This window comes from Rhinatrema bivittatum, chromosome 10 (genome assembly GCF_901001135.1).
Source record: "Rhinatrema bivittatum chromosome 10, aRhiBiv1.1, whole genome shotgun sequence".
NCBI classification, from domain to species: Eukaryota; Metazoa; Chordata; class Amphibia; order Gymnophiona; family Rhinatrematidae; genus Rhinatrema; species Rhinatrema bivittatum.
The window spans coordinates 125342259-125367547 of record NC_042624.1 but is presented as its reverse complement, the minus strand read 5'-3'; the positions used below and the strand labels follow the sequence as shown (position 1 = coordinate 125367547).

Genomic DNA, 25289 nt, shown 5'->3' with positions numbered 1-25289 from the left:
CTTTCACTGACTCAGCTAGTCAAGAAAGTGGAAAGCTGAGGTGTAGGTGAAAGCCTGCGCATTACTAGAAAAGCTTTGCATCCCTATCCCTGTGTGTTACTGTAGATCAGCTGCCATCAGAGAACATCAATTACAGAGTTCTGTACTGTAGTCAAAGGAGGGGAGAGTGGTTTGCAGTAAATATTCTGTACTAGTGTTAATGCTCTGTGCTCAGGAACCAAAGGCATAGGGAGGTGTTAATACTCTGTGCTCAGTTACCTAACAGGCAGAGGGAAGGAGAAATCAGCAGAGAACTTTCCTCTTTTGTTGTGGCATTATGGGATCTTCTGAATGCTAGAGAGATACAGGAAAGAGAATTGAGTACATAGTAACTGAGGCTTCAAGTGCTTGCCACTGAGTGTCAGTCTGTAGACACTGCATCTAGAAGCATGCTTTCCTGGGTAACTGTGCTAATGATCATTTTCTATACTCAGATACTAGAAGCCATAAACCAAGGATCACAACATAGACGCCAGCGCCGTCAGCTGGACAAGATGAAGCCCTACATCGCAGCCCAGCTTGATGTGCTGCCAGAGACCTTCACCCTGGGAGATGATAAGGATTACAGTGGATTCCACAATAAGCCCCTTAGCGCAGAGTTCAGCTACCACTGCTTTGTATTAGCATCATTGGAAGACAGAGACACAGTAAGAACATTTTCTCAGTGACTTCTCCCTGGCACTAATGGGAGATATGTAATGTAAGCACAGTCTGCTTCATGGCAGTCAGATGAATGGGGGTTGGGAGGAGGCGATGCAACAGTTTTGTGTGTAGTGGGAACAGAGGTCAGCTTTAACCAGAGAGAAATTACATGTATGGGTATCTGGCTGGTGAGCGGCACACTGCAGGATGCATGCAGTCCATATGGAAATCCATGCAGCTAAGAAAGGTACTCGGCAGATGTTTGCAATGAGATTGCTTCTTGAGCCTCGTTTCCTTGTAATGGCTCATTAGACTCAGTCCGGTCCTTCTGGGATTACTCTTTGTGCTTTACAACAAGCACAGTTGACAGTACTGGGCAGATCAATTGTTGCTGGTCCCCATGGGTTGCAGAGCTTTCTTGCCTCTGGATAGTCTGAAAATATCAGAGGGTTTAGGAGAGCGCTGATGAAGGAACTCTTAGATAACCTGGAGTCCTGTGGAACTGCTTTAGTGTTCTGGAGTGACAGCAAACCAGTTGATGGCTGTTACATGGGTGGGAGATGAGCAGTTACCCCCCTTTTGTGCTGCTGCTGAGAAAGGGGCACCTATAATGAGGGTTCATCACCTTACATTGCATTTCAGGATTTTCTCCATGCCCAACTCTGGAAATGTAGAAAATGTCCAAAAGAAATTGGTAACTAATAACTGAAAAGAAAATTGGTTCTTATCTGTTAATTTTTGTTCCTGTAGTGCCACAGATCAGTCCAGACTCCTGGGTTATTCATCCTTGCCAGCAGATGGAGACAGAGAAAGTTTTACTGACACTGCTTCTTAACCACACGTGCTACCCTGCAGTTCCTCAGTATTAATCTATACCCAAGCCAAATTACAACAAAATTGAAAAACATCTCAACTTAAAAAAAAAACAAAAAAAACTTACAAAACATGAAAATATTCTCTGCTATAAAAAATTGAATGAGCGGACAACTGTCCCCCTCAATAGACTGGGCAGGTTCTGGACTGATCCATGGTACTACAGGAACGAAAATTAGCAGGTAAGAATCAATTTTCCTTTTCCTGTATGTACCCAGATCAGTCCAGACTCCTGGGATGTACCAAAGCGCCCTAGACTGGGTGGGACCTACAGAGTCCTGCTCACAGAACACTTTTGCCAAAAGATGGAGAGCCTATATCGCCCACATCCAGACGATAGTGTCTAACAAAAGTATGCAGCGACTTCCAAGTCGCTGACCTGCAAATTTCCTGGGGAGAAACCAGCTGAGCCTCCACCCATGAGGCCACCTGAGAACACATAGAATAAGCACGTAATGCCTTCGGAACCGGCCGACCTCGAACCATGTAGGTAGAACCAAATAGCCTCCTTAAGCCAACGAGCAGTGGTAGCCTTAGAAGCCTGCTATCCCTTCTAAGGGCCTCTCCACAGAAAAAAAGGTGATCTGACCTCCTGAAGTCATTTGTTTCCTTGAGGTACCGCAATAAAGCTCTTCTGACATCTAACAACCTGAGCTCCCTCACATGCGGGACAAACGCATCCAGCCCTGGAAAGGCCGGAAGCTCCACAGTCTGATTCACGTGAAATGCGGAGATCATTTTTGCCAAAAAGGAAGATACAGTCCTCAAAGAGAGATTCCTGACTGCGAAATCTGAAGGAATGGATCATGACATGACAGCGCCTGCAACTCAGAAATCCTTTTAGCGGAACAAATGGCCACCAGAAAAAACACCTTAAAAGTCAAGTCCTTCAAAGTCGCCCTCCGGAGCGGTTCAAAAGGAGCCTCACATAAACCCCTGAGGACAAGATTAGGATTCCAGGATGGACAAACCAATTGAAGTGGAGGTCGCAAATTCTTTGCCCCATGGATAAAGCGAAGGATGTCCGGATGTGCAGAAATAGATGAACCATCAATCTTGCCACGAAGGCAACATAGAGCTACTACTTGCACTTTAAGTGAGCTAAGAAATAAGCCTTTGGTGAAACTATCCTGCAGAAAGAATAAAATGTCAGAGACTGACGACCTTAAAGGGCGAACTTTGCTGGTGGTACACCAGGACTCGAAAATCTTCCAAATCCATACATAGTAGACTTTCTTCTGGCTTGCAATTATGTAGTAATAACCGCCTCTGGATAACCCTATATCTTAACCATTGCCTCTCAAAAGCCAGGTCGTTAGACAAAAGCAAGCAGCCTGGTCGGAAAATATGGGTCCCTGCCGGAGAAGACCTCCAGATTACCCAATCGAATTGGTCCATCTACAGCCAAAATGATCAGATCCACGAACCACGGATGGCGTGGCCACTCCAGCGCCACCAAGACCACTTCTCCCTGATTCTTTTTTATGCAACACAGAACCTTTCCCCCAAGCAGCCAAGGAGGAAGGGCATAGAGCAACACTCTTCTCGGCCAAGGAAGTACTAGCACATCGACCCCCCCCCCCCCCCTCGGCCCCTTGCTCTCGCCTCAGACTGAAAAACCGAGGTGCTTTGGCATTCCGACAAGTCACCAACAGGTCTACATGGGGGGAGAGGGGGCCCACCATTCGCGAATGAACTGCATTGCTGACTCCAGCTCCCACTTGCCAAGATCTAATACCGTCCAACTCAAGAAATGTGCCTTAACGTTTTCGACCCTGGCAATTTGTGATACCGCTATGCGCTCCAGGTGTTGCTCTGCCCAATGAATCAACTCCTGTGCCTCTCTACTCTTTGACTATTGGTTCCGCCCTGTCGATTGATATAAGCCACCATTGTCGGAGTAAACCCTCACTGACCGGCCTCTCACCAATGGAAGAAATTCTTGCAAGGCTAAGTGGACCGCTCTGGTCTCTAGTCGGTTGATAGACCATACAGACTCTTTCCTGGATCAGCCATGCTGAGCTGACTGATGCTGACATACTGCTCCCCAACCAAAGAGACTGGCATCGGTAGTAACTATCACACAATCCGGGATTTCTAAGTCCATACCCCAGACCAGATTGGAAGTTAGAAGCCATCAGGAAAGGCTCTCCTGTGTAATGCCCTCGAGCGGTAACTGAAGCTGAAAGTCCTCCGAGACAAAAGTGCTCCCTGCAATGGTCTTATGTAAGCAAAGGCCCACGGCACTAACTCCTGTGTCAAGGCCATAGAGCCCAGAACCTGTAAGTAATTCCATACCTTGGGCACCCGTAACTGCAACAACCACTGAACCTGCTCCTGCAGCTTCAGAACACACTCCTCTGAGAGGTACACCTTGCCAACTAGAGTGTCAAAACGAACCCCCAGATACTCTTGGGACTGCGTCAGTGACAGGCAACTCTGCGCTACATTCACAACTCAACCGAGCAACTGAGGCACTTCGAGAACCCGACTGGCGACAAAGAACCTCCGACTTTGCCCTGATAGCCAGTCATCCAGATATGGGTGCACCAGAATCCCCTCCTTCCGGAGTGCTGCCGCTACCACCTTGGTGAAGGTTCATGGCACTGTGGCCAATCCGAAAGGAAGGGCCTGAAACTGAAAATGCTGTCCCAAGAATCATGAATCGCAGAAAGTGCTGTGAGGCCTGATGAATGGGGATGTGGAGGTAGGCCTCTGTCAAATCCAGGGAAGCTAGAAACGCCCCTTTGCGAACTGCTGCAACCACGGACCTCAGGATTTCCATTCCATCCTTCTTCAAATCTAAAATCAGGCGAAAATCCCCTCCTCCTTGGGACCACAAAATAAATGGAATACCGCCCCCTGCAAAGCTCTTTGTGAGGAACCAGAACCATCTGTCCCAGGAGATGTAGACAGTTTATCATATCTACAGCTACACGTTTATCATATCTACAGCTACACGTTTCTCTAAGGAGCCGCATGGGGAGATTAGGAACAAATCGTGGACAGGACGAGCAAATTCTAAAATTTAACCAGTCCTTATCACACTGAGAACCTATTGTTCCTGAGTGATACTGGTCCACTCCTTGTAAAACATCACCAGACGACCTCCTATAGTGGGAATGACGAAGTGGACCAGTTTGGCTTCATTGTGGGAATTTAAGACTGGAAGTACTCCCCCCGGCGGCGCCCCAGAATGGCCTTCGAGCCCCTTGAAAGGATTGGCCTCCGGACTGCCCCCGAAAGGAGTACTGCCTTTGGGGCCGAGACCTATCTAGGTGAAAACAAGAACCTGTCTGAAAAAACTGCTTGCCCTTAGGCTTATCCTCCGGTAACCTGAGGACTTTATTGTCCCCAAGGGACTGCATCAATTATTCAAGGTCTTCGTCAAATAAAAGCCGGCCTTTAAAAGGTAGCGCATCCAACTGCGCCTTGGAAGAAACGTCCACTGCCCAATTTCGTAGCCAGAGCAATCTTCTGGTGTAAACCGCAGACATCATAATGCAAGATGAGGTATGAACCAAATCATATAGGACATCCGCTCCATAAGCCACTGCCACGTCAATTCTCTCAGCCCTGTCCGCATCCTCGCCAGAGGTTGGAAGGTTCTCTTGGGTCTGTTGCACCCATTGGAAACATGCTCTTCGCATGAAACTAGTACAAATAGCCGCACATAAGCCCAGGGCAAAGACCTCAAAAATTCTTTTGAGGTGGACTTCTAACCTACAATCCTGAACTTACTTCAACACTGCAGCATTGACCTTTGGAAGAGCAAAGAGTTCCAGCATCTGTTCGGATAACAGATAAAGCCGCGATCGAGAACCCCATTCTGCTTCCACCATTTTCTGCACAGACTTGTGATACGGAAAGGCAGTAGGGGGACCCCGTATTCCATGAAGGAATGGATCCGCTCCATCCAAATCAGAGTCCATCTGCAGGATTTTAACCCCAAGCACCTGAAAGGCTAGTGGCAGCAAGGCATCGAGCTCTTCTTTCCTAAAAAAGATGTACCACCTTCAGGTCATCACCTTCAGGCACTGGGACCGCCATAGGGTCCCCTGGATCCGCATCCCCAGAGACCGGATCTCCTGGGTCCGCCAGAACCCCTGGAACCTGAGATTCCTCCAACTCTACAGGAGCCTCGACAGAACCATCTGAGTCAGCCCCACCTTGGCCAAAACCCAAGGGGGAACCTGAAGGACCCGATGCCGACCAGATCGAAACTGTTTTGGGTCAAGCAGACCCCCCCCCCCGGTAGGCTGAGCCATCAAAAACCGCAGCTCCCTGGCTACCAAAGCTGCCTGCTGCTTGGCGAGATAAGCCTCGTGCAGCAGCAGCAGCAGCAGCCATAGTCTGTAGAAAAGGGTCTGACAGTTCCTACCTGGCAGCATGGGATCTTCTAAGTCATCAAAGTCTCCCCCGATCGTGGCCTGAGACGGAGCAGGTCGGTGACAAATGAGAAGGAGCTTCCCCTTCCCCCTCCGACACCGTGGGAACTGCCGAATGCAAATCCAAGATGGCTGCTGTTCCCACGCTGATTGGGAAGGACTTGGCACCCCGGTCAGCGATGCGATGGCACAGCAGTGGAGGACCCCCGGCGCTGTTTCGCGACATTCGTGCAGTTGGAGGGGTCCTCCCCCCTCGGAGCACGCGGCACAGAGGCCGAGTTGGCTGAGCCACGAATGAGTTGTGCCGCACGCGTGGCAAGCTGACCCCGACTCATCACTGCACGCTGCCAGTAAAAAACAGGGAGCTGCTAAAAATAAACCAAAAATAAAACTTACCGTTCTGCTAAGTGAGGAGGAAGGGTTGCCACTCAGCCAGAACTGAAACTGCTTCTCTCTTTTTTTTTTTTTTTTTTATGAAAAGTATCATAGCTGAGACAGAGCCTACAATCAGACGAAAAATATATATATATATACTGTCCCAGTAAAAACCTGTACTTAGAGCCTGCAACCGACCAAGTGGCCTCGTGAAGGGGAGGAATCTGGACCACCAGATTTACACCCCACGGGCTCACGCGTCAGGCACACACAAGAGTCACCAACCCCCAGCCCACCTGCCTCAACCAGACAGGGAGAACCCCTCAGGATTCACAAAAAAAAATGAATAAACCCCTGAGAGGAAGGCTCAAAAGGAAAAAATAGTCTCGGTCGCAGAACTGCAGGTGTTCACCCACCTACCACCTGCTGGAGACAGAGAAATACTGAGGGACTGCAGGTGGCACGTGTGGTTAAGTAGCAGTGCCAGTAAAACTTTCTCTGTCTCCATCTGCTGCAGGGAGACACAACCCAGGAGTCTGGACTGATCCGGGTATGTCCAGGGAAACCCGCTGAAATTGCCTGGAAGTCCCTAGTCACTGTCTTCCCACCCCCGTCCTCCAGTCCAACCCCAGGACTGTCTCCTACCCTCCTGGGCCTGGCCCCAGCACACTGCTGATCCCCACCCTGTCCAGCCTTCAACACCACTGCTGCCACCTTCCATCCAAGAGTCTCTAGGGGCTGGATCTCCACAGACCCCCATGCCACTGTACCTTGGAGCATTGTGCATCGCACTCTGCTGGCTATACAAGCAATGCTTCAATTATGAAGGTAGTCGGGCAGGATGGTGAGTGGCCGGTGGGATGCACTGGCACGCACATGGGGGCACCCCACAGGTCCAAGCACACTATATTTATTTATTTATTTATTTATTTATTATATATTTCTATACCGGACTTCACGAATAGAATTCACATCAGGCCGGTTTACATGGAACTTGGGGGATAAACAAGTGTAACCAAGAACAAGAAGGCTGAATCAAGCAAAGTTACATAAAACAGGGGCATTGAACTTGGGGGCTAGAGTAGCCAGGAAGAAAGGTAGGGTGGAAACAAGCAACAAATAAATAATATATACCGTATTTTTCGCTCCATAAGACGCACCTGACCATAAGACGCACCTAGGATTCAGAGGGGGAAAATTAAAAAAAAATAAAATTGTGCTAAACCGGCTCTGCGTCTGGGCGTCTTATGGAGCAAATTAGGGGAGTGCATAGTTTTTTTTTTTCTCCCCATTTTGTTTTCGGGTCTGGGGAGGGCCATTTCGGTCCACTCCCCAGATCAGAAAATTTTTCTTTCTGTGGGAACCCCCAAACCCCCCCCCCATCCCAACCCTTTAAATTAACAACCTCCACCCCCCTGACCCCCCCAAGACCTGCCGAATTAATTTCCTGCAACCCCCCACCCTCCTGACCCCCCCAAGACCTGCCGAATTAATTTCCTGCAACCCCCCACCCTCCTGACCCCCCCCCAAGACCTGCCAAACGTCCCTGGTGGTCCAGCGGGGGTCCAGGAGCGGTCCGGGAATGATCTCCTGGGCGTGAGCCGTCGGCTGCCAGTAAACAAAATGGCGCCGACGGCCCTATGCCCTCACTATGTCACTGAGACCGACCAATAGCAGCGATCGGTCTCAGTGACATAGTGAGGGCATAGGGCCGTCGGCTGCCAGTAAACAAAATGGCGCCGACGGCCCTATGCCCTCACTATGTCACTGAGACCGACCAATAGCAGCGGTCGGTCTCAGTGACATAGTGAGGGCATAGGGCCGACGGCACCATTTTGTTTACTGGCAGCCGACGGCCCACGCCCAGGAAATCATTCCCGGACCCCCGCTGGACCACCAGGGACGTTTGGCAGGTCTTGGGGGGTCAGGAGGGTGGGGGGTTGCAGGAAATTAATTTGTCAGGTCTTGGGGGGGGGGGGGGTTGTAGGAAATTAAGTCGGCAGGTCTTGGGGGAGTCGGGGGGGGGGGGTGTTTGTTAGATTTTTGTTTGGTTTTTTTTTTATATTCGCTCCATAAGACGCACATACATTTTCCCCCCACCTTTGGGGGAAAAAAAGTGCGTCTTATGGAGCGAAAAATACGGTAACTGGTTATGAGATTGGTGATTATCTCATTCCTTAGGTTGAGTTCGAAGTGGCATATATATGCTAATAATATGGCATATATATGCTAATATATATTATATATATATTAGCATATATATGCCACTTATATATATATATATATAAGTGGCATATATATGCTAATAATAATGATGATTGAAGCCGCTGGCTGTGCTTTCCATAATCTGTATCCTGCTCTCCTTCAGCACCCAGCAGCTCCTGCTTTCAATCTTGCTTCACAATGTTGCACTGCTTTCTTCCCTTAGAAAAAGTATGCGGCAAGCCCCTACTCTGACGAGATAGTGGTGGAAGTGTCCTCAGCAGCCAAGCAGCAGGATGAGCCCGAGATGCTGTGGGTGATGGGCCCTGTCCTGGCTGTAATTCTAATCATCATTATTGTCATTGCCATCCTTCTCTTCAAAAGGTGAGTCCCTGAACATTGCAATAGACTGTAGCTTTCCTCATTTGGGTAGGAACCATTCTCCCCAGTGCAACACAGCTCATGGAGGAGCCAGATGCAACTGCCATCACAGAATGGAAGGTGCTTGTATTGTGTCTATACTAAGCCACTCCCGAGACAGTCTCACACACACCCACCCTGGGTGCCCATGTCTGTATTAAGCCTCTCCCCAGACAGTCTCACACACACCCACCCTGGGTGCCCATGTCTGTATTAAGCCTCTCCCCAGACAGTCTCACACACACCCACCCTGGGTGCCCATGTCTGTATTAAGCCTCTCCCCAGACAGTCTCACACACACCCACCCTGGGTGCCCATGTCTGTATTAAGCCTCTCCCGAGACAGTCTCACACACACCCACCCTGGGTGCCCATGTCTGTATTAAGCCTCTCCCGAGACAGTCTCACACACACCCACCCTGGGTGCCCATGTCTGTATTAAGCCTCTCCCCAGACAGTCTCACACACACCCACCCTGGGTGCCCATGTCTGTATTAAGCCTCTCCCGAGACAGTCTCACACACACCCACCCTGGGTGCCCATGTCTGTATTAAGCCTCTCTGAGGCAGTCTCACACTCACACCCTGGGTGCTCAGGTCTGTATTAAGCCTCTCTGAGGCAGTCTCACACACCCACCCTGGGTGCCCATGTCTGTATTAAGCCTCTCCCGAGACAGTCTCACAAACACCCACCCTGGGTGCCCATGTCTGTATTAAGCCTCTCCCGAGACAGTCTCTCACACACCCACCCTGAGTGCCCAGGTCTGTACTAAGCCTCTCTGAGGCAGTCTCACACTCACACCCTGAGTGCTCAGGTCTGTACTAAGCCTCTCTGAGGCAGTCTCACACTCACACCCTGGGTGCCCATGTCTGTATTAAGCCTCTCTGAGGCAGTCTCACACTCACACCCTGGGTGCCCAGGTCTGTATTAAGCCTCTCTGAGGCAGTCTCACACTCACACCCTGAGTGCTCAGGTCTGTATTAAGCCTCTCTGAGGCAGTCTCACACTCACACCCTGAGTGCTCAGGTCTGTATTAAGCCTCTCTGAGGCAGTCTCACACTCACACCCTGGGTGCCCATGTCTGTATTAAGCCTCTCTGAGGCAGTCTCACACTCACACCCTGAGTGCTCAGGTCTGTATTAAGCCTCTCTGAGGCAGTCTCACACTCACACCCTGAGTGCTCAGGTCTGTATTAAGCCTCTCTGAGGCAGTCTCACACTCACACCCTGAGTGCTCAGGTCTGTATTAAGCCTCTCTGAGGCAGTCTCACACTCACACCCTGGGTGCTCAGGTCTGTATTAAGCCTCTCTGAGGCAGTCTCACACTCACACCCTGGGTGCCCATGTCTGTATTAAGCCTCTCTGAGGCAGTCTCACACTCACACCCTGAGTGCTCAGGTCTGTACTAAGCCTCTCTGAGGCAGTCTCACACTCATACCCTGAGTGCTCAGGTCTGTATTAAGCCTCTCTGAGGCAGTCTCACACTCACACCCTGAGTGCTCAGGTCTGTATTAAGCCTCTCTGAGGCAGTCTCACACTCACACCCTGAGTGCTCAGGTCTGTATTAAGCCTCTCTGAGGCAGTCTCACACTCATACCCTGAGTGCTCAGGTCTGTATTAAGCCTCTCTGAGGCAGTCTCACACTCACACCCTGAGTGCTCAGGTCTGTATTAAGCCTCTCTGAGGCAGTCTCACACTCACACCCTGGGTGCCCATGTCTGTATTAAGCCTCTCTGAGGCAGTCTCACACTCACACCCTGAGTGCTCAGGTCTGTATTAAGCCTCTCTGAGGCAGTCTCACACTCACACCCTGAGTGCTCAGGTCTGTATTAAGCCTCTCTGAGGCACTCACACTCACACCCTGGGTGCCCATGTCTGTATTAAGCCTCTCTGAGGCAGTCTCACACTCACACCCTGAGTGCTCAGGTCTGTATTAAGCCTCTCTGAGGCAGTCTCACACTCACACCCTGAGTGCTCAGGTCTGTATTAAGCCTCTCTGAGGCAGTCTCACACTCACACCCTGAGTGCTCAGGTCTGTATTAAGCCTCTCTGAGGCAGTCTCACACTCACACCCTGAGTGCCCATGTCTGTATTAAGCCTCTCTGAGGCAGTCTCACACTCACACCCTGAGTGCTCAGGTCTGTATTAAGCCTCTCTGAGGCAGTCTCACACTCACACCCTGAGTGCTCAGGTCTGTATTAAGCCTCTCTGAGGCAGTCTCACACTCACACCCTGTGTGCTCAGGTCTGTATTAAGCCTCTCTGAGGCAGTCTCACACTCACACCCTGTGTGCTCAGGTCTGTATTAAGCCTCTCTGAGACAGTCTCACACTCACACCCTGGGTGCCCATGTCTGTATTAAGCCTCTCCCGAGACAGTCTCACACACACCCACCCTGGGTGCCCATGTCTGTATTAAGCCTCTCTGAGGCAGTCTCACACTCACACCCTGGGTGCCCATGTCTGTACTAAGCCTCTCTGAGACAGTCTCACACTCACACCCTGGGTGCCCATGTCTGTACTAAGCCTCTCTGAGGCAGTCTCACACTCACACCCTGAGTGCTCAGGTCTGTATTAAGCCTCTCTGAGGCAGTCTCACACTCACACCCTGAGTGCTCAGGTCTGTATTAAGCCTCTCTGAGGCAGTCTCACACTCACACCCTGAGTGCCCATGTCTGTATTAAGCCTCTCTGAGGCAGTCTCACACTCACACCCTGTGTGCTCAGGTCTGTATTAAGCCTCTCTGAGGCAGTCTCACACTCACACCCTGAGTGCTCAGGTTTGTACTAAGCCTCTCTGAGGCAGTCTCACACTCACACCCTGGGTGCCCATGTCTGTACTAAGCCTCTCTGAGGCAGTCTCACACTCACACCCTGAGTGCTCAGGTCTGTATTAAGCCTCTCTGAGGCAGTCTCACACTCACACCCTGAGTGCTCAGGTCTGTATTAAGCCTCTCTGAGGCAGTCTCACACTCACACCCTGAGTGCTCAGGTCTGTATTAAGCCTCTCTGAGGCAGTCTCACACTCACACCCTGAGTGCCCATGTCTGTATTAAGCCTCTCTGAGGCAGTCTCACACTCACACCCTGTGTGCTCAGGTCTGTATTAAGCCTCTCTGAGGCAGTCTCACACTCACACCCTGGGTGCCCATGTCTGTATTAAGCCTCTCTGAGGCAGTCTCACACTCACACCCTGGGTGCCCATGTCTGTACTAAGCCTCTCTGAGACAGTCTCACACTCACACCCTGGGTGCCCATGTCTGTACTAAGCCTCTCTGAGGCAGTCTCACACTCACACCCTGAGTGCTCAGGTCTGTATTAAGCCTCTCTGAGGCAGTCTCACACTCACACCCTGAGTGCTCAGGTCTGTATTAAGCCTCTCTGAGGCAGTCTCACACTCACACCCTGAGTGCCCATGTCTGTATTAAGCCTCTCTGAGGCAGTCTCACACTCACACCCTGTGTGCTCAGGTCTGTATTAAGCCTCTCTGAGGCAGTCTCACACTCACACCCTGAGTGCTCAGGTTTGTACTAAGCCTCTCTGAGGCAGTCTCACACTCACACCCTGGGTGCCCATGTCTGTACTAAGCCTCTCTGAGGCAGTCTCACACTCACACCCTGAGTGCTCAGGTCTGTATTAAGCCTCTCTGAGGCAGTCTCACACTCACACCCTGAGTGCTCAGGTCTGTATTAAGCCTCTCTGAGGCAGTCTCACACTCACACCCTGAGTGCTCAGGTCTGTATTAAGCCTCTCTGAGGCAGTCTCACACTCACACCCTGAGTGCCCATGTCTGTATTAAGCCTCTCTGAGGCAGTCTCACACTCACACCCTGAGTGCTCAGGTCTGTATTAAGCCTCTCTGAGGCAGTCTCACACTCACACCCTGAGTGCTCAGGTCTGTATTAAGCCTCTCTGAGGCAGTCTCACACTCACACCCTGAGTGCCCATGTCTGTATTAAGCCTCTCTGAGGCAGTCTCACACTCACACCCTGTGTGCTCAGGTCTGTATTAAGCCTCTCTGAGGCAGTCTCACACTCACACCCTGAGTGCTCAGGTTTGTACTAAGCCTCTCTGAGGCAGTCTCACACTCACACCCTGAGTGCTCAGGTTTGTACTAAGCCTCTCTGAGGCAGTCTCACACTCACACCCTGAGTGCTCAGGTCGTTACTAAGTCTCTCTTGGGGCAGTCTCGTACAGAGTAATGGCTGTCTTTACTGGTTATTGTTTTTAACTTCATTTAACAGTAATCACTCCTTCTGTTTTTGTGCTTTTCTTGGGATGTAGTAAACAAGAAAGGTAGGCGTATGACTTGTTCTCTACTTGTAAAGAATCTCTTAATCTTTTGTGTGTGTTTTATTTCTGCTCTGTGTTTGAATGCAGCATTGTACATGTGTCCTCATCTCTGTCTATAGGCTTTCAGCCTTCTTTTTTATCATGTGAGTAGGTATGCATTAGGCGGACACGTTCAGCCTCTGTATGTGTATGTGTGTGTATTATGCATATGTGCTTACTCTGAGCCTGTGTTTGTACGTATACATTTATAATTGTTTGTGATCCTCCTGTCGTCAGGGAAGTAAAACTTGCCAACATGCAAATTAAAAACAATAAGGTATGGGTCGTGAAACCATACCTAGTTAAAGTCTTCAGGTTTGGAAACAAAGAACTGCTGCTTATATGTACAAATTGTTTCTTCAAATCTGGCTTAATGAGGAGATTACAGAGCACTGAAAAATGCCAACCATAATATCAGCAGAAGTCAAAAGAGCACAAAAATAATGGCTGAATGTGCCTTCCCCCCTCACTCCCACTCTGTGAGGCTCACATGGGAAGCAGAGGACCCAGAACTACTTGAATTGTCCCCTGCAAAAATTTTTTTTAAAAAACACAAAAGCGAGTCTCCTACAATAGATTTAATGAGTGACATAAGCTTCTGCCGAACCAGAGAGGGACAGGCGCACAGATCCCCTCCCCCTGTGTCTCTCCTTACGGGAGAGGGACAGGCGCACAGATCCCTCCTTCTATATCTCTCCTTACCGGAGAGGGACAGGCGCACAGATCCCTCCTTCTATATCTCTCCTTACCGGAGAGGGACAGGCGCACAGATCCCTCCTTCTATATCTCTCCTTACCGGAGAGGGACAGGCGCACAGATCCCTCCTTCTATATCTCTCCTTACCGGAGAGGGACAGGCGCACAGATCCCTCCTTCTATATCTCTCCTTACCGGAGAGGGACAGGCGCACAGATCCCTCCTTCTATATCTCTCCTTACCGGAGAGGGACAGGCGCACAGATCCCTCCTTCTATATCTCTCGTTACCGGAGAGGGACAGGCGCACAGATCCCTCCTTCTATATCTCTCCTTACCGGAGAGGGACAGGCACACAGATCCCTCCTTCTATATCTCTCCTTACCAGAGAGGGACAGGCGCACAGATCCCTCCTTCTATATCTCTCCTTACCAGAGAGGGACAGGCGCACAGATCCCTTTCTCTGTATCTCTCCTTACCAGAGAGGGACAGGCGCACAGATCCCTTTCTCTGTATCTCTCCTTACCAGAGAGGGACAGGCGCACAGATCCCTCCTTCTATATCTCTCCTTACCGGAAAGGGACAGGCGCACAGATCCCTCCTTCTATATCTCTTCTTACCAGAGAGGGACAGGCGCACAGATCCCTTTCTCTGTATCTCTCATTTCCGGAGAGGGGCAGGCGCACAGATCCCTCCTTCTATATCTCTCCTTACCGGAGAGGGACAGGCGCACAGATCCCTCCTTCTATATCTCTCCTTACCGGAGAGGGACAGGCGCACAGATCCATACCTGAGGGTATGGAACTCCATACCTGAGGGTATGGAACTCCATACCTGAGGGTATGGAACTCCATACCTGAGGGTATGGATCCATACCTGAGGGTATGGATCCATACCTGAGGGTATGGATCCATACCTGAGGGTATGGAACTCCATACCCTCAAATCTTAGAATAGAACCATGCATCTCAACCTTCAAAAAAAGACTAAAGACCTGGATATTCATACAAGCCTTCCCAGACGTCAATTGATCTAATACTTACAAGCCACCCCTAATCTCCATCTACACTATGGTCGACCTTATCTCCTATCGTTTACTTATGTAAATTAATAACCTGTCCTTTCTCTTCCTCTAAGCCAAGTTCTTATCACCTTGTTATATGTAACTGCCTTTTCAGCACTTTGTTATTGTTATGTTTACTTTGCACCCCTGTTTTATGTGAACCAGCATGATGTGACTGCTGTCTCGAATGCCGGTATATAAAAAATCTAAATAAATAATAAATATAAATAAATCCCTCCTTCTATATCTCTCCTTACCGGAGAGGGACAGGCGCACAGATCCCTCCTTCTATATCTCTCCTTACCGGAGAGGGACAGGCGCACAGATCCCTCCTTCTATATCTCTCCTTACCGGAGAGGGACAGGCGCACAGATCCCTCCTTCTATATCTCTCCTTACCGGAGAGGGACAGGCGCACAGATACCTCCTTCTATATCTCTCCTTACCGGAGAGGGACAGGCGCACAGATCCCTCCTTCTATATCTCTCCTTACCGGAGAGGGACAGGCGCACAGATCCCTCCTTCTATATCTCTCCTTACCAGAGAGGGACAGGCGTATAAATTCCTCCTTCTATATCTCTCAACAGTGAGAGTCAGCTGCACAGATTTCTCCTCCTATATCTTTCCTTACCAGAGAAGGATTGGCACACAGATCCCTCCCTCTGTATCTCTCCTTACCAGAGAGAGACTGGTAATTTTCTGTATCCTCTTCCCTCTTTTTTTTTTTCTTTTTTTCTCTTTGTTTCCCATTTTTGTTTCTTTCCTAGCTTTCTTACAAACCATCTTATATTTATAGAGAAAAGCAAAGGCTACAGATCTTTATCTGTATGTCTGCCTCTTCCATTGGCCTGCACACTGGTGGTATATTTTTTGATGTTCAGAGATTCTTCTTTGTTTTTTCCCTCCTGAAAAGAGCCAACTGAGCATTATTTTGAGATCCAGGATCTTTCCCGTAAATGGTCTATCAAAGAAAGAACCCTATAGTCTACATACTGCTAAGCCTGGATTATCCGATTCTTTTGTGCAGGATTTCCCAGCTGCTTAAGCCAGCCTTGCCACACTGAATTCTAGGATGCTGACACTTACAATCTTTAAGAAAGCGAACAAGTCACAATGCAGAAATTATCAAGGCATATTTGTTCTCTCTTCTACCAGAAAAATCCTTACTCATGTCTTCCTAAACCATTTACTTCCTTTTGATGAGAAAGACCTACCAGAATTTCAGTGTGGCTTCAGATCACTTCACAGGCAACCAACATAATCTTCATTGCTCTTGAGGAAAGTACTAGCCTAGTTTGACTTAACTAGAAAATTCATTACGGACTTCAGTGCCAGGAAAAATAGTGTAAAGTATTTTAAACATCAAAATCACAGAGCATATAGAAAGACATGGTTTAATGGAACACAGTCAGCATGGCTTTACCCAGGGCAAGTCTTGCCTCACAAATCTGCTTCACGTTTTTGAAGGAGTTAATAAACATGTGGATAAAGGTGAACCGGTAGATGTAGCGTATTTGGATTTTCAGAAGGCATTTGACAAAGTTCCTCATGAGAGGCTTCTAGGAAAAAAAAATCATGGGATAGGTGGTAATGTCCTTTTGTGGATTGCAAACTGGTTAAAAGACAGGAAACAGAGAGTAGGATTAAATGGACAATTTTCTCAGTGGAAGGGAGTGGGCAGTGGAGTGCCTCAGGGATCTGTATTGGGACCCTTACTTTTCAATATATTTATAAATGATCTGGAAAGGAATACGATGAGTGAGGTAATCAAATTTGCAGATGATACAAAATTGTTCAGAGTAGTTAAATCACAAGCAGATTGTGATAAATTGCAGGAAGACCTTGTGAGACTGGAAAATTGGGCATCCAAATGGCAGATGAAATTTAATGTGGATAAGTGCAAGGTGATGCATATAGGGAAAAATAACCCATGCTATAATTACACGATGTTGGGTTCCATATTAGGTGCTACAACCCAAGAAAGAGATCTAGGTGTCATAGTGGATAACACATTGAAATCGTCGGCTCAGTGTGCTGCGGCAGTCAAAAAAGCAAACAGAATGTTGGGAATTATTAGAAAGGGAATGGTGAATAAAACGGAAAATGTCATAATGCCTCTGTATCGCTCCATGGTGAGACCGCACCTTGAATACTGTGTACAATTCTGGTCGCCGCATCTCAAAAAAGATATAATTGCGATGGAAAAGGTACAGAGAAGGGCGACCAAAATGATAAGGGGAATGGAACAGCTCCCCTATGAGGAAAGACTAAAGAGATTAGGACTTTTCAGCTTGGAGAAGGAGACGGCTGAGGGGGGATATGATAGAGGTGTTTAAAATCATGAGAGGTCTAGAACGGGTAGATGTGACTCGGTTATTTACTCTTTCGGATAGTAGAAAGACTAGGGGGCACTCCATGTAGTTAGCATGTGGCACATTTAAAACTAATCGGAGAAAGTTCTTTTTCACTCAACGCACAATTAAACTCTGGAATTTGTTGCCAGAGGATGTGGTTAGTGCAGTTAGTGTAGCGGTGTTTAAAAAAGGATTGGATAAGTTCTTGGAGGAGAAGTCCATTACCTGCTATTAAGTTCACTTAGAGAATAGCCACTGCCATTAGCAAGGGTAACATGGAATAGACTTAGTTTTTGGGTTCTTGCCAGGTTCTTATGGCCTGGATTGGCCACTGTTGGAAACAGGATGCTGGGCTTGATGGACCCTTGGTCTGACCCAGTATGGCATTTTCTTATGTTCCCCACTGGAATAGGCATCTGGTACAGAATAAATGGCTAGCTCTTTAATCTTTCTTTATTCCCTGACAGATTAAAATCCATTCCCTATACTTACCCGGATCAGTCCAGACAGTGGGTTGAGCCTCCTTTCCAGCAGATGAGACAGAAAATCTCAAAAGGTATCCTATATGAGGACAGAGCTCCCCCTGTGACCCTCCAGTATTTCTCTGTCTCCAGCAGATGCAGAACCTGTGGTTCCCTTTCTTTGTAGCAGTTTTTGGTTTGCGGAAGTTCTTCTTCCTCCTTCTCTAGTTATAAAGGATCAAGCAAGTATTGGTTTAATTCCCAGTGTTTAAAAAGTAAAAAAAAAAAAAAAGGTTTAGTGATCAGGAGCAGTTTCCTCGCTCTTGCTTGGGCCTAGGGGGGTCCTGACCCTTGATTTATTCAGCCTAGGACCCTTTTCCCAGTGGCCTCTTGCCTGGCGCTGGGGTGATACTGGTGGTCCAGTCCCTCCCCTGTTGAGACCCTGAGAAGTTTTATGCCTAGGGTCTCTTGTCAGAGAAGTAAAATTCCTCTGTCACTTTAAGCTGTCTGGAAAAAAAAAAAAAGAGGAGAGGTTTTTTATTTTTTATTATTCAAGGACCAGCAGCTTATGGGGGAAGGAGCGGAGGACTTTGCCGTTCCCGCGGCAACTCCTCACCTCCCCCCCCCCCCCCCCCATGCCTCGATTGCCATTTTGAATCGCATGTGGAGAGCCGGCCTCACATATGGAGCCTGTTTCTTTGCTGGACGGGAGGAGGGATTCTGTAGTTCATCAATCCCCTCCAGATTTAAGCCCCGTGCTCTCTCCGGTTTGATCCTGGACCCTCAGGACGATATCCCCCCTCCTCCAATTCCAGTGAAAGCCCCTTCTCATTTTACTACTGATTCTGTACTTTTATGACACAGAGCTTATGTTGCTAGTTTGCTGCAGCAGGAGGATCCCCCCAAAGACCCCCCACCTGTGAAGATTCCTATAGGCCCTCCACCTGCAAAGGTGCCTAGGGTATCTACAGACCCGGGACCCAAGCTCCCAGTTTCCCAGGGGACTAATCTGGTTCAGACCATACCACGGGTGCAGAACCTGCCGGATCCTCCTACCCCTCCTCCTCAGCTCCCGGATCTTGATCTGGATACAGATCCTTTAACTCAGAATCCACCGGTCGAATGGGACAACCCGCGGGTCTTACACTTATTCCAACGGGAAGAGCTGGACCTGCTCATCCCTTTTGTTCTAACCGAGTTGGGCATAGATGCCCCTCCAGAGGAAGCCATTAGTACCCCAGTTTCCAGTAACGTGGACCCTGTTCTGGCAGGACTGAGAGCCCCTCCACGTACCTTCCCTTTTCATCCTATGCTAATGTAGTTACTTCTCCAGGAATGGGAAGCTCCAGAATCTGGCTTACGAGTGGGCAGAGCAATGGACAAGCTCTATCCCCTCCCGGACCACTGGATGCTTCGGTTTCCGCTGTCACAAAGAGAACCACCATCCCGGTGGCTGGAGCGATGGGCTTTGAAGGACCTTCAGAATCTGAAGTTGGAGGTACATCTCAAAATGATCTTTGACATTCTAGCGCTCGGTGTTCGGGCGACAGTCTGTAGCAGTCTCATGCAACAGGCAAGTCTCAGGTGGGTTCAACAACTACTCAGCACCCAGGACCTCCCATCTGCAGAGGCGGAACAGGCGGAGCGGCTGGAGGCTGCGGTTGCATATGGGGCTGATGCCCTCTATGATCTCCTCAGGGTGCAGGCCAGATCCATGGTTTCATCGGTGTCGGCCAGACACCTCCTCTGGCTGTGAAATTGGGCAGCAGACTCCTCTTCTAAATTGCAGTTGGACACTCTCCCATTCAAGGGTAAGTTGCTTTTTGGGGAGGACCTGGAACAGCTTATCAAATCTTTAGGCGACAACAAGATCCATAAGCTGCCTGAGGACCGCCCTAAACAGTCCAAGTCCTTTTTTCCTTCGTGCTCTCATTTCAGGGGGCAGCGCAGGTACAGCAAGCCACGGGGGTCTTCTCAAAGAAATTCCTCCACTAGATCTCAATCATGGTCTCATTCCTTTTGTGGACGACGGCCATTCCAGGATGATAACCCTCAAGGATCCATCCCAAAGTCCTCGCAATGAGATGTGGCCGGCCCATTCCTCGGTTCCAAATTTAGGTGGTCATCTGTCCCTATTTTTGAGGAATGGTTCAAAATTACTTCGGATCGGTGGGTCCTCGAAGTAATCGAACGAGGCTACGCTTTAGAATTTGTTTGGGATCTTCCGGACTGCTATTTAATTTCTCCCTGCAGACTTCGGAAGCATCCAGCTGTGCGCCAGACTCTTGACAGGCTTCAACAGCTTGGAGCCATAGTCCCTGTCCCCCTGGAGGAACAGGGGTCAGGCCAGTATTCCATCGACTTCATGGTTCCCAAAAAGGACAGCTCTTTTCGACCAATCCTGGACCTCAAGAGAGTTAAGGCGCTCAAGGTCCCCCATTTTCGGATGAAGACCCTGAGGGCGGTCATCGCAGCGGTTCGCACAGGCGAATTCCTTCTCTCGATTTGACGGATGCCTACCTTCATATTCCAATCTGCCAGGGACATCAGAAGTATCTCCGTTTCAACATCCTGGGATGGCATTACCAGTTTCAACTGCTCCCATTCGGTCTCGCCACCGTTCCACGCACATGGTGGTAGTGGCAGCCTTCCTCTGCCGAGAGGGTATACTGATCCAACCTTACCTGGACGACTGGCTCATTCAGGCAAAATCGGAGAAGTTCTGCGCGATTGCAATCAACAGAGTCTTGTCGTTTCTCACCTCCCTCGGTTGGATAGTCAATTTCCCCAAGAGCAACCTCAAGCCCTCTCAAGTCCTGGAATTTTTATGGGCATGCTTCCACACCCGCGTGGGCAAAGTCTTGCTTCCCAAGGCCCGAGCTCTCAAGCTCATGAATCAAGTAAGACATCTGTTATCTCTGTGCCCACAGCCTGGGACTATCTCCAGGTCCTGGGCTGTATGGCTTCAACTATAGATTTGGTTCCATGGACTTTCGTACATATGCGGCCTTTACATAAAGCTTTGCGGTCCCGCTGGAAGTCGGTCTCGGAGGAGTTTCAAACACCTCTACCGCTCTCCGACTTTACCATCGCCAGCATGCAGTGGTGGCGCTCACTCGCTCACCTGTTGAAGGGGATGCGCCTGGAAACACCTCAGTGGATCATTGTTACGACGGACACCAGCCTCTCCGGCTGGGGAAGAGTGTGTCAGAATCAGTCTACCCAAGGGCAATGGTCCCCAGGCCAATCTCAATGGCACATCAATCGTCTGGAGGCCCGAGCGGTTCGCCTGGCGCTCAAGACATTCCTGCTCTTGCTCCGTCGCAAAGCTGTGCGAGTTCTCTCCGACAATCCCACCACAGTAACTTACATCAATCGCCAGGGTGACACCAGGAGTCGGCTGGTAGCCCTGGAAGCCAGCAAGCTGTTCTTGTGACTGGCAGCCTCCTACATTGCGGGGAAGGAAAATATTCAGGCTGACTTCCTAATTCAACAGCTAGACCCCAGAAAGTGGGAGTTGTCCGAAGAGGCGATGGATCTTGTCATGCGCAAGTGGGGAGCCCCCCACTTAGACCTGATGGCCATTCTGAAAAATGCGAAGACTCCCAGATTCTTCAGCCGCAGATGGGAGCATTGCTCGGAAGGGGTGGATGACCTGGTGCTACCCTGGCCTTGCGACATCCTCCTCTATGTGTTCCCACCCTGGCCTCTGGTGGGAAAAGTACTCAGAAGAATAGAGCTTCACAAGGGGCCGGTCATTCTCGTAGCGCCAGAATGGCCCCGGAGACCATGGTTTGCGGATCTGGTGAACCTCGCGACAGACGGTCCTCTTCGCCTCGGTCACCTTCCAAACCTACTGCGGCAGGGTCCCGTATTTTTCAATCAGGTGGATCGCTTTTGTCTAGCGGCCAGGGTTTTGAGAGGCACAGACTGAGGAAGAAGGGTTATAAAGAAGAGGGTATTTCCACCTTGTTGCGTGTGCATAAGATTTCAACCTTTCTCGCTTATGTTTCAGATATGGAGAGTGTTTGAGACGATGTGTGCTGACTCAGGAGTACCGGCGCGCAAGGCCCCAGTGTCCCAGGTCCTATCTTTCCTACTGAATGACCTCTCCAAAGGTTTGACTTTCAGTTCCCTGGTGGTTCAAGTTTCGGCTCTTGGTTCCCTCTTAGGGCGGGTCGATGGTTATGCGGTGGTGGCCCACCCGGATGTCGTGTGGTTCCTCAAGGGGGCTAAGCATTTGAACCCACCTGTCCGGGCTACTTGTCCGTCATGGTGCCTTAATCTGGTACTTCGAGTTCTCTGCAGGGTGCCTTTCGAACCCCTCAGGCGGGCCAATCTCAAAGCGCTGACTCTTAAGACATTACTTCTGCTCTCTATCTGCTCAGCCAGGAGAGGTGCCACTTTGAGATCATTCCTCTGTAGGCCTCTAGTAGACATATAGTGAATTCACTGATGCATTTAAAAGACATTAATTAGACACATTCCTACTCCCATAGCAACCTAAAACTTAAGTAGGAACTGAACAAATTTGAGATGAAGGCAGCAGTCCAGCAGCAAGAGGGGGCTTCCCAGTCTTTTGCATCGAGTGTCACATGTATGATTTTTTACCCGCCTGTGAGAAATTGTACATGTGCATGCGATGCAAAGAGCTCCTGGCTCTCAGGGAACGAGTTCGATCTCTGGAGGCTAGAGTGGCAGATCTGGAGGAGCTGAGGCAGACAGAGAGCTGTATAGATGACACCTTCAGGGACATAGTAGCCAAGTCCCAACTTCAGACTGGCAGCCCTGGTGCTGCCTTGGAGGAAGAAGGTCTCATGATTGGAGACCATCAACCTGGTGCAGCAGGAAAGGATCCTGTAGCAAGGACCTGCTCTCCAGGTGATGCATTGTCCTTTCGCACCAAGGATATCTCCCCATGGCCTACTGCCCAGGAGGGAAGGGTTAGGTCGGCCGTCATAGTTGGTGATTCGATTATTAGGAATGTAAACAGCTGGGTGGCTGGTGGGCGTGAGGATCACCTGGTAACATGCCTACCTGGTGCGAAGTTGGTGGACCTCACGCGTCACCTAGATAGGATTTTAGACAGTGCTGGGGTACTGTTGTGGTACATGTGGGCACCAATGAAAAATGTGGGAGGGAGGTTCTGGAAGGCAAATTTAGGCTCTTAGGTAGAAAGCTTAAATCCAGAACCTCCAGGGTAGCATTCTCTGAAATGCTCCCTGTTCCACGCGCAAGTCACCAGAGGCAGGCAGAGCTCCGGAGTCTCAATGCGTGGATGAGACGATGGTGCAAGGAAGAGGGATTCAGTTTTGTTAGGAACTGGGGAACCTTTTGGGGAAGGGGGAGTCTCTTCCAAAGGGATGGGCTCCACCTTAACCAGGGTGGAACCAGACTGCTGGCGCTAACCTTTAAAAATGAGATAGAGCAGCTTTTAAACTACAACAAAGGTGAAAGCCGACAGTCGCTCAGCAGCGCATGGTTCGGAGAGCGGTATCTTCAAAGGATACTAATGATGCATTAGAATTAGGGCATCCCGACAGTGAGGTTCCAATAATTAGAAAAATAGTACAAGTGCCTGAAACTAAAAACTCACCTGAGCTAAAAAATTCTAACTTATCCCTATCAATTAAAAAGCAGAATGAAAATACAAACAAAAAACAAACTTTGAAATGTTTGTATGCTAATGCCAGAAGTCTAAGAAGTAAGATGGGAGAATTAGAATGTATAGCAGTGAATGATGAACAAAGAGGATAGATGCCTGATGTCTTGTAAATTCCTTTATTGAAGTGGAGATACAAGATTAGCCCGACTCAGGCCGAGTTTCGCCGTTTGAAAACGGCTGCCTCAGGGGCTACAACATAAATAAATATAATATATAAATATATAAAAACATAATAGTATAAATCCAAAACTGTTTTTTTAAAAAATATATTAAATAGGTTAAAATTGGTGACATATAGGAAGCGCATTGATATACATAAAATTCGAAACTTTATAAACAGCTCTCAAAACACTTATAATTTAAAAACTCACGGTTTGCATAACAAAACTTAATCAATAAAACTTAAAAAAACTTAAAAGAATATGAAAAATATTCAAAATTACCTTGTATTCTCTCTGATTCACAAATAAAGTATCTGTATATTGAAGGTCACACAAGAACTATGTGACCAACAGCATTATTGAATCTGTAAAGGTTTAGAAAGGATGGCAAACTGTTTCTTATATACTCATTTACTGCAATTGAATTATTGTTTTTAACAACTTTCAATACAGCCCCTTAGTAATAAGATATCTATATCAATGTCCTAGATAACTATCTAGGACATTGATATAGATATCTTATTACTAAGGGGCTGTATTGAAAGTTGTTAAAAACAATAATTCAATTGCAGTAAATGAGTATATAAGAAACAGTTTATTCTATAGATAATTGATCGAATGATGGTAAAAGAATTAATACAATATATGTGATTAAAATGTTGAGATGTTTGATAAATAAATACTTAATTCAAATACAAGAGTTGTGACTGTAAGTGCATTATTTAATAATATCTTACTATTGATCAATAAGTATTTGTGTATCAATTATAGTAGTGTATTGAAAATTTTTTTTAAAAAAATCTTTTTACTAATATAGTAGTGAGTGTGTGGTTGTGTAAATACATGTGAAAAGATGAATTTAATAACCCGATCGAGCTTTTATAGATCGCCTTCCTTTGTGCTAGCAGTGAATGATGACATAGACTTAATTGGCATCTCAGAGACATGGTGGAAAGAGGATAACCAATGGGACAGTGCTATACCGGGGTACAAATTATATTGCAATGACAGAGAGGAGCACCCGGGAGGAGGTGTGGCGCTTTATGTCCGGGATGGCATAGAGTCCAACAGGATAAACATCCTGCATGAGACTAAATACAAAATTGAATCTTTATGGGTAGAAATCCCTTGTGTGTCGGGGAAGACTATAGTGATAGGGGTATACTACCGTCCACCTGGTCAAGATGGTGAGACGGACAGTGAAATGCTAAGAGAAATTAGGGAAGCTAACCAAATTGGTAGTGCGGTAATAATGGGAGACTTCAATTACCCCAATATTGACTGGGTAAATGTATCATTGGGACACGCTAGAGAGATAACGTTCCTGGATGGAATAAATGATAGCTTTATGGAGCAATTGGTTCAGGAACCAACGAGAGAGGGAGCAATTTTAGATCTAATTCTCAGTGGAGCACAGGACTTGGTGAGAGAGGTAATGGTGGTGGGGCCGCTTGGCAATAGTGATCATAATATGATCAAATTTGATTTAATGACTGGAAGAGGAACAGTGTGCAAATCCAAGGCTCTCGTGCTAAACTTTCAAAAGGGAAATTTTGATAAAATGAGAAAAATTGTTAGAAAAAAACTGAAAGGAGCAGCTACAAAAGTAAAAAATGTCCAAGAGGCGTGG

The 25289-nt window shown here is 48.3% G+C and overlaps 1 protein-coding gene across 5 annotated transcripts in view; it reads left to right on the top strand.

Moving 5' to 3' along the window:
- PTPRF (protein tyrosine phosphatase receptor type F) overlaps positions 1-25289 on the top strand; it is a 792879-nt gene that overhangs the window by 644742 nt on the left and 122848 nt on the right. For all 5 annotated transcript variants that reach the window (XM_029617709.1, XM_029617708.1, XM_029617711.1 and 2 more), the window contains 2 exons: positions 474-686; positions 8746-8903. In XM_029617709.1, coding sequence (XP_029473569.1) covers positions 474-686; positions 8746-8903 — 371 coding nt within the window. The remainder of the gene's footprint in view (positions 1-473; positions 687-8745; positions 8904-25289) is intronic.